Source organism: Phacochoerus africanus, chromosome 15 (genome assembly GCF_016906955.1).
Source record: "Phacochoerus africanus isolate WHEZ1 chromosome 15, ROS_Pafr_v1, whole genome shotgun sequence".
Lineage (NCBI taxonomy): Eukaryota > Metazoa > Chordata > Mammalia > Artiodactyla > Suidae > Phacochoerus > Phacochoerus africanus.
In genome coordinates, this window is record NC_062558.1 from 20,254,096 (window position 1) to 20,266,673 (window position 12,578).

The 12,578-nt window shown below is 39.1% G+C and overlaps 1 protein-coding gene across 9 annotated transcripts in view; it reads left to right on the forward strand.

The window, feature by feature from the left end:
- The window catches only part of NEK1 (NIMA related kinase 1), a 181,923-nt gene that overhangs the window by 41,913 nt on the left and 127,432 nt on the right, over window positions 1-12,578 (forward strand). For all 9 annotated transcript variants that reach the window (XM_047759749.1, XM_047759748.1, XM_047759751.1 and 6 more), the window contains 4 exons: window positions 426-480; window positions 3,316-3,516; window positions 7,587-7,647; window positions 11,863-12,014. In XM_047759749.1, the coding sequence (XP_047615705.1) occupies window positions 426-480; window positions 3,316-3,516; window positions 7,587-7,647; window positions 11,863-12,014 (469 nt within the window). The remainder of the gene's footprint in view (window positions 1-425; window positions 481-3,315; window positions 3,517-7,586; window positions 7,648-11,862; window positions 12,015-12,578) is intronic.

Below are 12,578 nucleotides of genomic sequence, written 5' to 3' on the forward strand. Positions count from 1 at the left end.
GCTTTGGCAGCACTGGATCCTTAAACCCACTGTGTTGGGCCAAGGATGGAACCTGTGTCCTGGTGCTGCACATATGCCATCAATCCCATTGTGCCACAGCAGGAACTCCTCGTGCAGTCTAATTTTAAAATCCCAACCAAGAAACATTGGTCTTAATTTTGAAATTTACTGATTTTGTTCATTTAAATATTAGATTTCTTTAATGTAACTTTTAAAATAATTGTTTGGGCAACTTACTTATCTAATCTAGGATATCTGCTTTTGTTATTTGGTTATGGTTAAAATTTTAAGTTTGAGAGGATATGTTTTATGGAACACATATTTTTGCAAAGCATTTTCATGCTGCTTTTGTTTCCTTTAAATAAAAAAAAATTAAGAAATACTAGTACTTAGAGAAAAATTCTGATAACATTTTTCTTTTCTAGTGACATTTGGGCTCTGGGATGTGTCCTTTATGAGATGTGCACACTTAAACATGCAGTAAGTTGAAGTTTCTGAAATATTTCTAAAATTAAATCACAAAGTACCTATAACATTTCCTTTTTTTTTTTTTTTTATCTTCTAAGGCCACACCTGCAGCATATGGAGGTTCCCAGGCTAGGGGTTGAATCAGAGCTGTAGCCCCTGGCCTACACCACAGCCACAGCAATGCAGGATCCAAGCTGCATCTGCAACCTACGCCATAGCTCATGGCATCGCTGGATTCTTAACCCACTGAGTGAGGCCAGGGATCAAACTCACGTCCTCATCGATGCTAGTTGGGTTTGTTAACAACTGAGCCATGACAGGAACTCCACTTATAACATTTCTATATTTGAAAAATCTTATGCCATCTTTCAGATGACCCCCTTGGACTAGAAGTTCTCTGTTGGTTTGTGAATTTCTCATCTTTTCTGAGGTGTATATTTAAATCAAATTTCCCTTAACATATATGTGTATATTATATATCTATATTATATATGCATATTATATATGTGTAATATACTTTATTCCAAAAAATTATTTCTGAAGACAGATACATTGGCTATCTTTTTATTATTAATTAATTTATTTGTTTGCTTTTTAGGGCCATACCCATGGCATATGGATTTCCCAGGCAGGGGTCAAATTAGAGCTATAGCTGCCAGCCTACACCACAGCCACAGCAACACTGGATCTGAGGCTTTGTCTTCGATCTACATCACAGCTCATGGCAATGCCAGATGTTTAACCCACTGAGTGAGGCCAGGAATCGAACCTGCATCCTCATGAATCCTAGTTGGGTTCATTAAATGCTGAGCCACGAAGGGAACTCCCTAAATTTGCTATCTTTTTAATGTTAACCTTATATGGATTTGATATTTTAGTTAAACTATTAGTTTCATTTTAGCACTTCTTCTCAAAACATCCAAATTATTTCAGTTTGGCTTTCTTCTAGGATAATTTTTTTTTTTTTTTGCTTCATAGGGCCGCACCTGTGGCATATGGAAGTTCCCAGGCTAGGGTGGAATTGGAGCCACAGTTTCTGGCCTATATCACAGCCACAGCAATGTAGGATCCAAGCTGCATCTGTGACCTGTACCACAGCTCACGGTAACACTGGATTTTTAACCCACCAAGCAAGGCCAGGGATTGAACTAGCATTCTCGTGTATCCTAGTCGGGTTCATCACCAAGGAGCCATGATGGGGATTCGTAGAATAATTTATAAAATGAGGTTTTTTTTCCTCCCCTCAAAAGTTTGGTTATATTGTGTAAGTAGTTTTTTTTTTTTTTTCCTCTTTTTGCCGTTTCTAGGGCCACTCCTGCGGCATATGGAGGTTCCCAGGCTAGGGGTCTAATCGGAGCTGTAGCCACCAGCCTACACTAGGGCCACAGCAACGCAGGATCTGAGCCGCATCTGCAACCTACACCACAGCTCATGGCAACACCAGATCCTTAACCCACTGAGCAAGGCCAGGGATCGAACCCGCAGCCTCATGGTTCCTAGTCGGATTCGTTAACCACTGCGCCACGACGGGAACTCCTGTATAAGTAGTTTTATGGTCTGTTTTTATTGTGTGATATTATTTGGGGAGTATTTTTTATTGCTGTTTTTTCATGGTTGTATATTCTTCTATTGTCTTGTCGTAAGATTTTGTTTTTCTTTCTTAAGGAAAAAAGCATGGATTGCCAAAGTGATAAGGCATGGTGGATATTAGATCTGTATTTTAAGGAACTGCTCAGTTTTTCTGTGACGCACAGGCATTTAGGTCTCAGTGTATATATTTTTTAAGTCTTTCATTTACATTGGTCTGTCATCATTGCTTCTATATTTTGGAATTGTTTATGCTTAAGTGGACACATGAACTCAATTAATTAACCTTTATTTATGAATTGCTCATCAGTTGAGATAAACTAAATTTCATGGTAGTGAAGGAATAGAGTAATAACATATTTTTTTTTTTCCTTTTAGTAATAACATATTTCTGCATTTAGGATTCCTTCTTAAGAACATAGATATTTCCAGACAGCTGAACTGTACTCAAATCAAACAGTATCACATTTTAAATGCTAGGAAAATTCAACATTTAATAGAACTGTTTTATACTTGGTATAATCACCAGTGCCTAATTTATAGCATTTTTTGTTCTCTTACTGTGCACATTAAGAACACATTGGGAGTGTACAACTGTTCTATGCTATTTTAGCTGAGATGTCAAAGCTTAATTTTACTTTCAGAATTTTTAGATTTTTAAATCGCCCTACCTCTTTTTTCCCCCTACTTCAGTTAGAGTTTATATTGTGTTTAATCCTAAAGTATACATTCCTGTTGATAAGGCAACAGTTATATTTCCATTTGGAATATTTGCCACATTACCAATTCCATGGCTTTTGGGAGCATCACACCCTTCAAAATAATAATAATGAGCACTGTTTAAAAGGAAATTAATATCTTTATTTTTTTTCCCAAATACTTTTAGTTCTCTAGTTAATTTCTTGTTCTCATTGCTATAGCAGGGGCATAGGAAGGCAGGTCTTAATGAAGACCTCCAGGTTTGCTTGTTTTACTTTCTTGATTATTGTTTTTATAAACCCTTTACTCTAGTTGATACCTGTGTCCCATCTTTTAGTGTTTTGAACAGGTAAAAGTTCATCTTCTAGAGAATTATTCCATTTTAAGTGTGTTCATAAGTATCCAAGTTAATGTCACCCTGGAGCGTATGTGCCGAGTAAAATACTGGGAGGACGGTGGTAGTTCTTGTCTGTATTTATAGGAAAAGAACTGTTTCTCATTGTTGATGCCCCCCATTTTTGATTTATGCTTCATAATGTTAATTTACTTTCTGAATTTTAGTTTGAAGCTGGCAATATGAAAAACCTGGTACTGAAGATTATATCTGGATCTTTTCCACCCGTGTCTTTGCATTATTCTTACGATCTCCGCAGTTTGCTCTCCCAGTTATTTAAAAGAAATCCTAGGGATAGACCATCAGTCAACTCCATATTGGAGAAAGGTTTTATAGCCAAACGCATTGAAAAGTTTCTCTCCCCTCAGGTATGTTTTCTACTTTATAATTAAAGTTGAACAGTGGGGTTATGTGCTTGGCTTAGATGTAGCCGCTTCTGCTTGGGAGCGAGGACAGCACAGCCCTGGGAGAATGACGTTGCTTTTCTCACTGAGCTGGAGTTGCCCTGCCTCCCTTCTCGTGGGGCCCTTCCCTTCCTGCTGGCTGTCCTGTTGTGTGTCAGTGGGAGGAAGAACGTTCCTTCTGTTCCCTCCAAACACTCAGTGCTTCTCTCCTAACACTTCTGATCACCAAATGTGTGGCAGTTTTCCCCACGCCAAGCAGAATTCAGTTCGTCCCTGACCTGCCTCCCTGGAGAGAGCATCAGATCCCAGGGTTCAGGGCTCCAGCTCACGCACAAGACACCCCCACTTCAGAAGCCAGTCGTAAGTCACAGGTTGTCACCTGTGCTTTTGACTGACCAGCTTATAGATCAGAGGCTCCCAGGACCCCTTCCTCTGGTTCAGTTACCGTGCTTGCTGGAGCACTAACAGATCTCGGAGAAGCATTGATTTATGTTCACCAGTTTATTCTAAGGATACAGATGGACCGCCAGGTGAAGAGGTGTTCTTGGCGAGGTCCATAAGGGTCCCAAGTGCAGGAACTGGAGTTCCCCCGTTGCATGTTCACCCAAGCTTTCTGAACCCATCCTTTTGGTTTTTTTGTGAAGGCTGGATTACATGGGCATGATCAATTAAATCATTGATCCTTAGTGATTGATGTCAGCTCTTTTCCTCTCCTGGGTGGGGAAGGGGAGTGGGATTGTAAATTTTAACTCTGATCTGGGTGTTGGTTTCCCTGGCAACTGGCCTCCATCCTTTGGTGCTCTCCAAAAGTCACCTTGTTAACATAAAATTAAGGAGTGTTTGAAAAGGTCTTGTTTTGAACAATAAAAGACACTTTAGACCAAGTATATATTTCTTAATATAATTCACAGTATCACAAAGTTATTCCTGTCTCTTGGGTTTCTATTGTTTTGTTTTCCGGTTTATTTTTGTTGTGGTGACATAGACGTAACATAGAATTTATTATTGTAACCAGTTTTCATAATGCTGTATAGCCATCACCACACCCATCTCCATAACTCTTTGTCATCTTGTAAAGCAGACTATACTTATTAACCAGTCACTCCCCTCCCCTCTCCCCAGCCCCTGGTATCCATCTTTCTACTTTATAGATTATTGAACATTCTATGCCTCTGTTTCCTCACCTGTAAACAGTAGGTTTGTAAATAGATACATCACAAGGTTGTTATGAGAATTGGAAGTGGTGATGTGTATGAGGTGCTTAACGCCTGGTACTTAACCAGTACTCAGTGTACTCAATATATATCAAATATTATCATGTCATTTTATTATGCTAATATAAATACATTATCTTTATAATTTAAATGACGTAACTGTAATTTATATTGTAGAAAATGATTGGAAGGCATCGTTGTCTGGGTATTTATATGTATATGTAGTAGATTGTTGATCATGATTTTTCCTCTACCTCTTACATATAGGTGCATATAAATATTTTTTGAATTTTATTTTGACAGGAGTTATCAAAAATCTGTATCAAATCAGTTAGTGTAAGTTATTGATATAAATATGATCACCTGAAAGTAGTATTATTTTAGATAGTTTGTGTGAGCTTTGTTGATTTAAATGATTACTGTTAAACTCTTGTATAAACCAGATATCTAGCAAAATCGTCATTGTATTACTTTTATATGTTCATCAGATGAGAGGGCAGTGTCACATAACCACTGGCTAAACAGAACATCTGTATGAACAAATAATCTTCAGAAAACAGAGATGTGGATTTAACTATTACTACTAGGAGAACCTTAGTAAGTAGAAGCCAAGGAAAATTTGGTGGCTAAAGGCCGCTTTTATAGGACATAGCAACAATCTCTGAAGTGTGGGTGTCCCACAAGACTCCTTTGTTACAAATAACATTTTCAAGGATGGATTTATGGTGCAATGTACTGTTGTTTTTTAGCAACTGCTGGAGAAGAAAGAATGATTGCATTTATTCTTGCTGAGTTTCTTTCCTCCCAACCAGCAGTTAACTGACGTGCAGTCTCAAGGCCGAAGCGTTGGAATTCAGCTAGCCACCAACAAAAGAAAATATTTAAGCTTGATATGCACAAAACCCTTAGCAGGGGAAGAAAAAAGGGCAGATTACGGCTAATAACAGATGGAGTATCTGGCATATGTGCTTCCTAAATACTTAGTCTTTCATCGCTATTCATGAGGTTTCACTTTTCACGGAAGCCTTTCTCTTTTGTCCCTATGATTTGTCTCTTTACCACTTGCTTGGTACCCTAATGATAGAGTCTGTGATACTTTTTTGAAAGGTTTTAACTTTGAAATAATTTATGAACTTCTACTGCAACATAAGAACTATTATTTTCGCTCTCACTATAAAGTTCTGTTCTGTTTTATTTCTAATCCTGGAATCCTCTCACTGCCATCAGCCGGGATTAATGGGCCTGGTTCTCAGTCCAGCACATTCTGGATGAGGCTGGATAGACCACGGACATCCTCTGACCCATTAAGAATGTCGCTGCAGTCCCTCCCATAGTACCTTCTGTGAGGCTGAAGATGTTTCTTATCTGTGTGTTCAGTGTCATAGCCACCAGCCCTGTGGTTATTGAGCGCTCCTAGTTGTGGCCGGTGTGGCCGGAGAGCTGAACTTTATTTAAATTGTATCTATTTTAAATTTTAATCTGCAAGTGGCAGCAAGTGGGTAGTGGCAAGGACAGCACAGAATAGGGATTCTCGAATCTCCTGGGTTCCACCTGCCCATCTCTCAGTTGACATTTATAGTCACACAGTGGGAAGGAAAGCCTTACACTCAGAATAAAAAATTACTTAATTTAGAGCAAGTGGAGGTCGTGAAGCACCTGTTTTCTTCTGCGGAAAAAAAAAAACAAAAAAACAAAAAAAACACACGTTCAGAAGAGAAAACACCTCCTCACAGTTGCTCTGAGGTGGCAGCCAAGCAGACTTTCACTTACCTTTTCACAAAGTGGTTCTCAAGCCTTAGCTTGCATAAAAATACCTGCAGGATGTTGCTCATCCCACCTCTGCTTCTGTGTCAGTAATTCTGAGGTGGAACCTGAGAACCTGCATGGTTAGTAGGTGCTGGTGATGCTGGTTCTGCTGCTGTTATGATACTGGGAACTGCTACTCTGGGGATCCTAGGTGGGAACGTGACCTCATCACACAGTTCTTTGCCTGTTGGAGCCTCTGGCCCATTGCCACTCTGGGGAATATTCTCCTCACCAGGCCGCAGTTCTCTTGCCAGAAAGAGAAAATTCACTTTCCTTTCCCTTCCTCTCCCAGTTTAAAAAAAAAAAAAAAAAAAAAAAGCAGGCTTAAATTGAGTTAGATCCTTATTGCCTACATAGTGTTACATTTAAAGAGGGAAAGCATGTAGTGAGTAGGGAGAGAAAATTACTTGCAGAAAATACCAGTGATTTCTGCTTCTCAAAATATGTTTATAAATGCCAGGGAATAAGCAATGGAGTGTTTTAATAATAGCAAAAAGAGATAGCTTTTAAGTTATGTAGAATATTCAAGTATTTATCCAATAATGTGTTTACAGTTTGATAAGATTGAAAACTCCCTAGAGATGCTGAAAAGATTCAGAGTAAAGTTGAAATAACTGAGAGTTTAGTCTGTGGGAAGGATAATGAAGTAATTCTCCAGCAGTTTTGAAGTAAATGAGAGAGGTGGATGTACATCAACGTAGAGGTTATCCCAGATAGAGCACAGTGTTGTTAAATCCCTGAGATGCAGAACAGGCAAGCAGTGTGCAGCGGCCTATGTGGTGCATCTGGTTAATTTGAGAAGAAATAATGAAAATAAATTGGTAAAATTGTGGAGTAGTTAGCATAAGAGGAATTAGTTGAATGAATTACTTGCATTTTAGTCCAGTTTATTTGGCAATGTGATTATGACTATAAAAAGGCAAAAATTGTATTCTGATTAATGGCTAGTTGTATTTTTTATTTTAATTTGGAAATTTAATGTCTTTTGACTTTCTTCCCCCTCTTCAATTCAAGCTTATTGCAGAAGAATTTTGTCTAAAAACTTTTTCCAAGTTTGGAGCACAGCCTATACCAGGTAAGTTAAATTTAATATGAATCATTTCACCTGTTTGCAATAATCGGTATACTTATGCTAGAGATACTTGTAGATGTAGTTAGTTGTGGTAATTGTAGGGTAAGTCTAATCCAGAGGAAATGCATCTTTATTATTATTATTTTTTCTTTTCTTTTTAGGGCTGTACCTAGAGCATATGGAAGTTCCCAGGCTAGGAGTCGAATCGGAGCTGCACCATGCTACCAGCCTACACCATAGCCACAGTAGCACGGGATCTGAGCCTGTCTGCAACCTACACCACAGCTCATGGCAACTCTGGATCCTTAATCCATTGAATGAGGCCAGGGACTGAAACCATTCTTCATGAATACTAGTCGGGTTTATTACCATTGAGCCACAGTGGAACTCCCAATCTTTAATTTTTTTTTTTTTTTTAATTTTTTGTCATCTTAGGCCCTCACCTGCTGCATGTGGAGGTTCCCAGGCTATGGGTCGAATCGGTGCTGTAACTGTTGGCCTGCACCACGGCAACTTGGAATCTGAGCTGCATCTGGGACCTACACCACAGCTCACAGTAATGCTGGATCCTTAACCCACTGACTGAGGTGAGGGATTGAACCTGTGTCCTCATGGACACTAGTCAGGTTCATTAATCGCTGAGCCATGACTGGCTCAGTCTTTAATTTTTTATGGTATATGGCAATATACAATATTTTCTGATGAATTAATAACAAACTTTTCACTTATTGTCTGCCTTATTTAATCATTCATTATTTAAATGAATTCTATTTTGAAATCTTCTTATTCAGATATTCAGCTGATACTCTGTGAACATTATTATAAAATGTTATAAAATACTCTAAGTCTAAATCTCTATGTAAAATAACTTTCTTTGAGAAATACTTAATATTTATGTAAAATAATTTTCTTTGGTAAATACTTAATGTTCTAAGAGTGAAGCCAAGCACCTTATCAAGGATAGATTTCCCTTTTTTTTTGGCCATGGCTTGGCATGTGGGCATGTGGGAGTTCCCAGGCAAGTAAGCAAACCCGTGCCACAGAATTGACTGCTGGATTCTTAACTCTCTGAGCCTCAAGAGAACTCTAGGGTAGATTTTCTTTTTTGTGTATTACTCTTTTTTTATGTATTAATTTTTTAAAAGTATAAGTGATTTACAGTGTTGTGCCAGTTTCTGCTGTACAGCAAAGTGACCCAGTCATACACATACATACATTCTTTCTCTCATATTGTCTTCCACCATGGTTTATCCCAAAAGTCTGGATATAGTTCCCTGTGCTGTACAGTAGGACCTCATTTCTTATCCATTCTAAATGTAATAGTTTGCATATACTAACCCCAAACTCCCAGGAGTTTCTTTTTAAATATGGCCAGCAGCAGTAGAATATTTGTAGGACTGTGTATGTGTTCTGTGTTTATGTATGTTTCTCTATGAGAGGGAAATTATGTTTTTTTCTGCTTGTAATGATTTCAGAATGGATTTCTAAAACCAGTGGAAGTTATTTAAAATTTGAAGATTGTATTATCTTTTCAAGCATCTTGCTTTGCATGCTTTGCTCCATTTTGAGTGTGAATGCATTAATAAAAGTAAACCCTGGGGTTCCCTGGTGGCCCAGCAAGTTAAACATCTGGCCTTGTCACTGCTATGGCACAGGTTCAGTCCCTGGCCCAGGAACTTCTGTATGCTGCGGGCATGGCCAAATAAATAAATAAACCCCATGTAGAACTGAGGCCACATGAGCTGGATGGGTGTGGCAGCGTGAAGGCTGGCTCTTAGCTCCTGCTAAAGACTCTGGGGCTTATCGGCTCTCCGGCAGGGACTGCAGGTGCTGATGCTGGGACATCAGCTGCTTAAACCCAGTTCTGGAGATGACTGTGGCAGTCAACCATTTCTCCTGGCAGTCTTGCCTAAGGAGGAGTCCCATCTCCATTCAGGCCTCTTGTTGCCCAAGTTGGGGGTGCCTGAGCTTTCCTGGCAGCCCTCTGGAAATCAGGAAGCTGTTTTGTTGTGGGAGGAGTTGGGTGGAGGAGGTCCATTAGCACCTGTGGGCTCTGACTCTGAAGGGAGCTTCCTGCTGCCAGGACAGGGACTGCTCACCTGGCTTTGTGGGACCCTTCTAGTCATGCTTTGGGCTTTCTTGTCCTTTTTCTGGCTCACACTGTAATTCTGTGGTTACGTTCATACCTGTGGCCTGTTACAGAATGCAGACTTTGTATATTTGCAGCTCACAGTTGAATTCTGAAAAGGAAAATTTTTTTTCTCTCATTTCTTAGTTCCTATCCCACTACAGTTGGAGTAGATGTTTAGAAAAAACTTACCATAACACACTGTTATGTCATACCTTCCACACATGTTAGTTGTGGATCTCTAAACTGCCAATCTAATGGCTGTTCATATCTGCATGAACAGATACTATTCATACAACTTAGTAAAAGAGAAAGAAAACAAAAATTACCCTAACCCTAATACACAGTTATATAAAGTATATATTTTTTTCTGTGATAATAGATGCATAATGATGGAAAATTGGGGTTGTGTTATAAACAAGGCTTGCTTCTTTTAACTCACAATATTATATGTTAATCATTTTCTGGTAAAACTAAATATTCTTTGAAGAGCTGAGTTTAATTGTACTATTACCTTGTGCATGCCCAGGTAAATTTTTTTCTCAGTTCCTTTCCTAAAGAGGAAGCGTGCTTGTTCATGGAGACTGATCCAGTGGTTCTAGCATATGACACTGCACTCCTGAGATGGAGAGCAGGCTGGGCAAGGGCAAACTAGAGGGAGGGGGTCGGAGGGAGGGGGCTTCAGGAAGGCTTCATGCAGATGAGACCTTAGTGTCTTTGAGGGATGTGAAGTGTAGACTTTCTTTTTCATTACTTAGGTCTGCTTTTCTTGAATTTATCATTGTTCTAAGACTGAGCTTTGTCTAGGTTTCACTAAAAGTTTAATACATGATGCTGCAGGTTTATCTTTGTGCATACATTTTTTTTCTCTGATTATTTCTTTAAAATCAGTTCATAAATATTGTTCTTGATGTAGATTGCTCTCTAGAAGTTTGACAGTTTATACTCCTACCAGTAGTGTATAGACGTACTCATTTGTGGAACCTTTGGCTATAGCAACTCCTTTAAAGTACTTGTTCTCCAGTAGGGCTATAGGTATAAGGGTTACTCAGACCATCTATGAAGCAAGTATTAAAAGAGCTCATAGTGATGGAATTAATGTCTAACAGCTGCTCTTGAAGTTTATGTTCTGATTTTTGAGAGTAATTTTTAAGACATTGAACGTTCTTTTTAAAATTTATTTATTTATTCAGTTATTTTTTTTGCTTTTCATGCCTGGACCTGTGGCATGTGAAAGTTCCCAGGTAGAGGTTGAATTGGAGCTGCAGCTGCTGGCCTGCGCCACAGCCACAGCAACATGGGATCCTTAACCCACTGGAGTGAGGCCAGGAATCAGATCTGCATCCTTATGGATACTAGTCAGGTTCATAAGCCACTGAGCCACAATGGGAACTCCCTTAAAATTTATTTTTAACAGCTTTGTTGAGATATAATCCACATACCATTCAGCTTACCCATTTAAAGTCTGCAGCGTTATTAACAGATAAGTGCTGTCATCATCCACATATCAGTTTTAGGGATGTGCTTTTTTTAATATGACAAATTTTAGCATCTTAGAGAAGTATAGCTCTTTGCCTCTTTCAAAAGGTGGCTTTTGTGTAAAATAGTCATAATGACTATTGACGTGTGGTAAGCAGTGAGTAAGATGTTTAATGAAAAGTCTCAGATTAATGATTCATGTCAATGATTGTGAACATAAAAAAGTGCTATCTTCACAAAAAAAAAAAAAAAAAAGGAGTTCCCGTCGTGGCACAGTGGTTAACAAATCCGACTGGGAACCATGAGGTTGCGGGTTCGGTCCCTGCCCTTGCTCAGTGGGTTAACGATCCGGCGTTGCCGTGAGCTGTGGTGTAGGTTACAGACACGGCTCGGATCCCGCATTGCTGTGGCTCTGGCGTAGGCCGGTGGCTACAGCTCCGATTAGACCCCTAGCCTGGGAACCTCCATATGCCGCGGGAGCGGCCCAAGAAATAGCAACAACAACAACAACAACAAAAAAGACAAAAAAAAGTGCTATCTTGAAGAATTTTGAAATTAAAGATTTAATTTAAGAACTCTGAAAACTATTCTTTGTTATTTTTTTCATGTAGCTAAAAGACCAGCTTCAGGACAAAGTTTGGCTTTTGTTATATCTGCTCCAAAAATTACAAAGCCTGCTGCCAAATATGGAGTACCTTTAGCTTATAAGAAATATGGAGATAAAAAATTACATGAAAAGAAATCACTTCAAAAACATAAACAGGTATGATGATCATGTTACAAACTGTGTATTAATAATATGTTCAGTTTGACCTTATTTTATTGCAGCTCAGTTCAGTTAATCCTGATATTCATAGGATTGTTTTTATTTAGTTATTGCTGTTTGTTCTCTGCTTCAGTCTTCTGAAACTTATGGGCCCTTCAGAAGTCATAAAGAAAAATTAAGTAGGTATGTTAACGTAAGTTGGTGCAGTAAAAAAAAAGTAACAATTAATTTATTTATTTTTTAATTTATTTTTTTTTTTGGTCTTTTTAGGGCCGCTCCCTTGGCATATGGAGGTTCCCAGGCTAGGGGCCAAATCGGAGCTGTAGCCGCCGGCCTACGCCAGAGCCACAGCAACGCGGGATCCGAGCCGCATCTGCAATCTACACCACAGCTCATGGCAGCACCGGATCCTTAACCCACTGAGCCAGGCCAGGGATCAAACCTGCAACCTCATGGTTCCTAGTTGGATTCGTTAACCACTGAGCCACGAAAGGAACTCCAGAAAGTAGCATTTTAAATGAAATCACTTTTGAACAGCCTAAGCAGAACCATTTAGTTCTG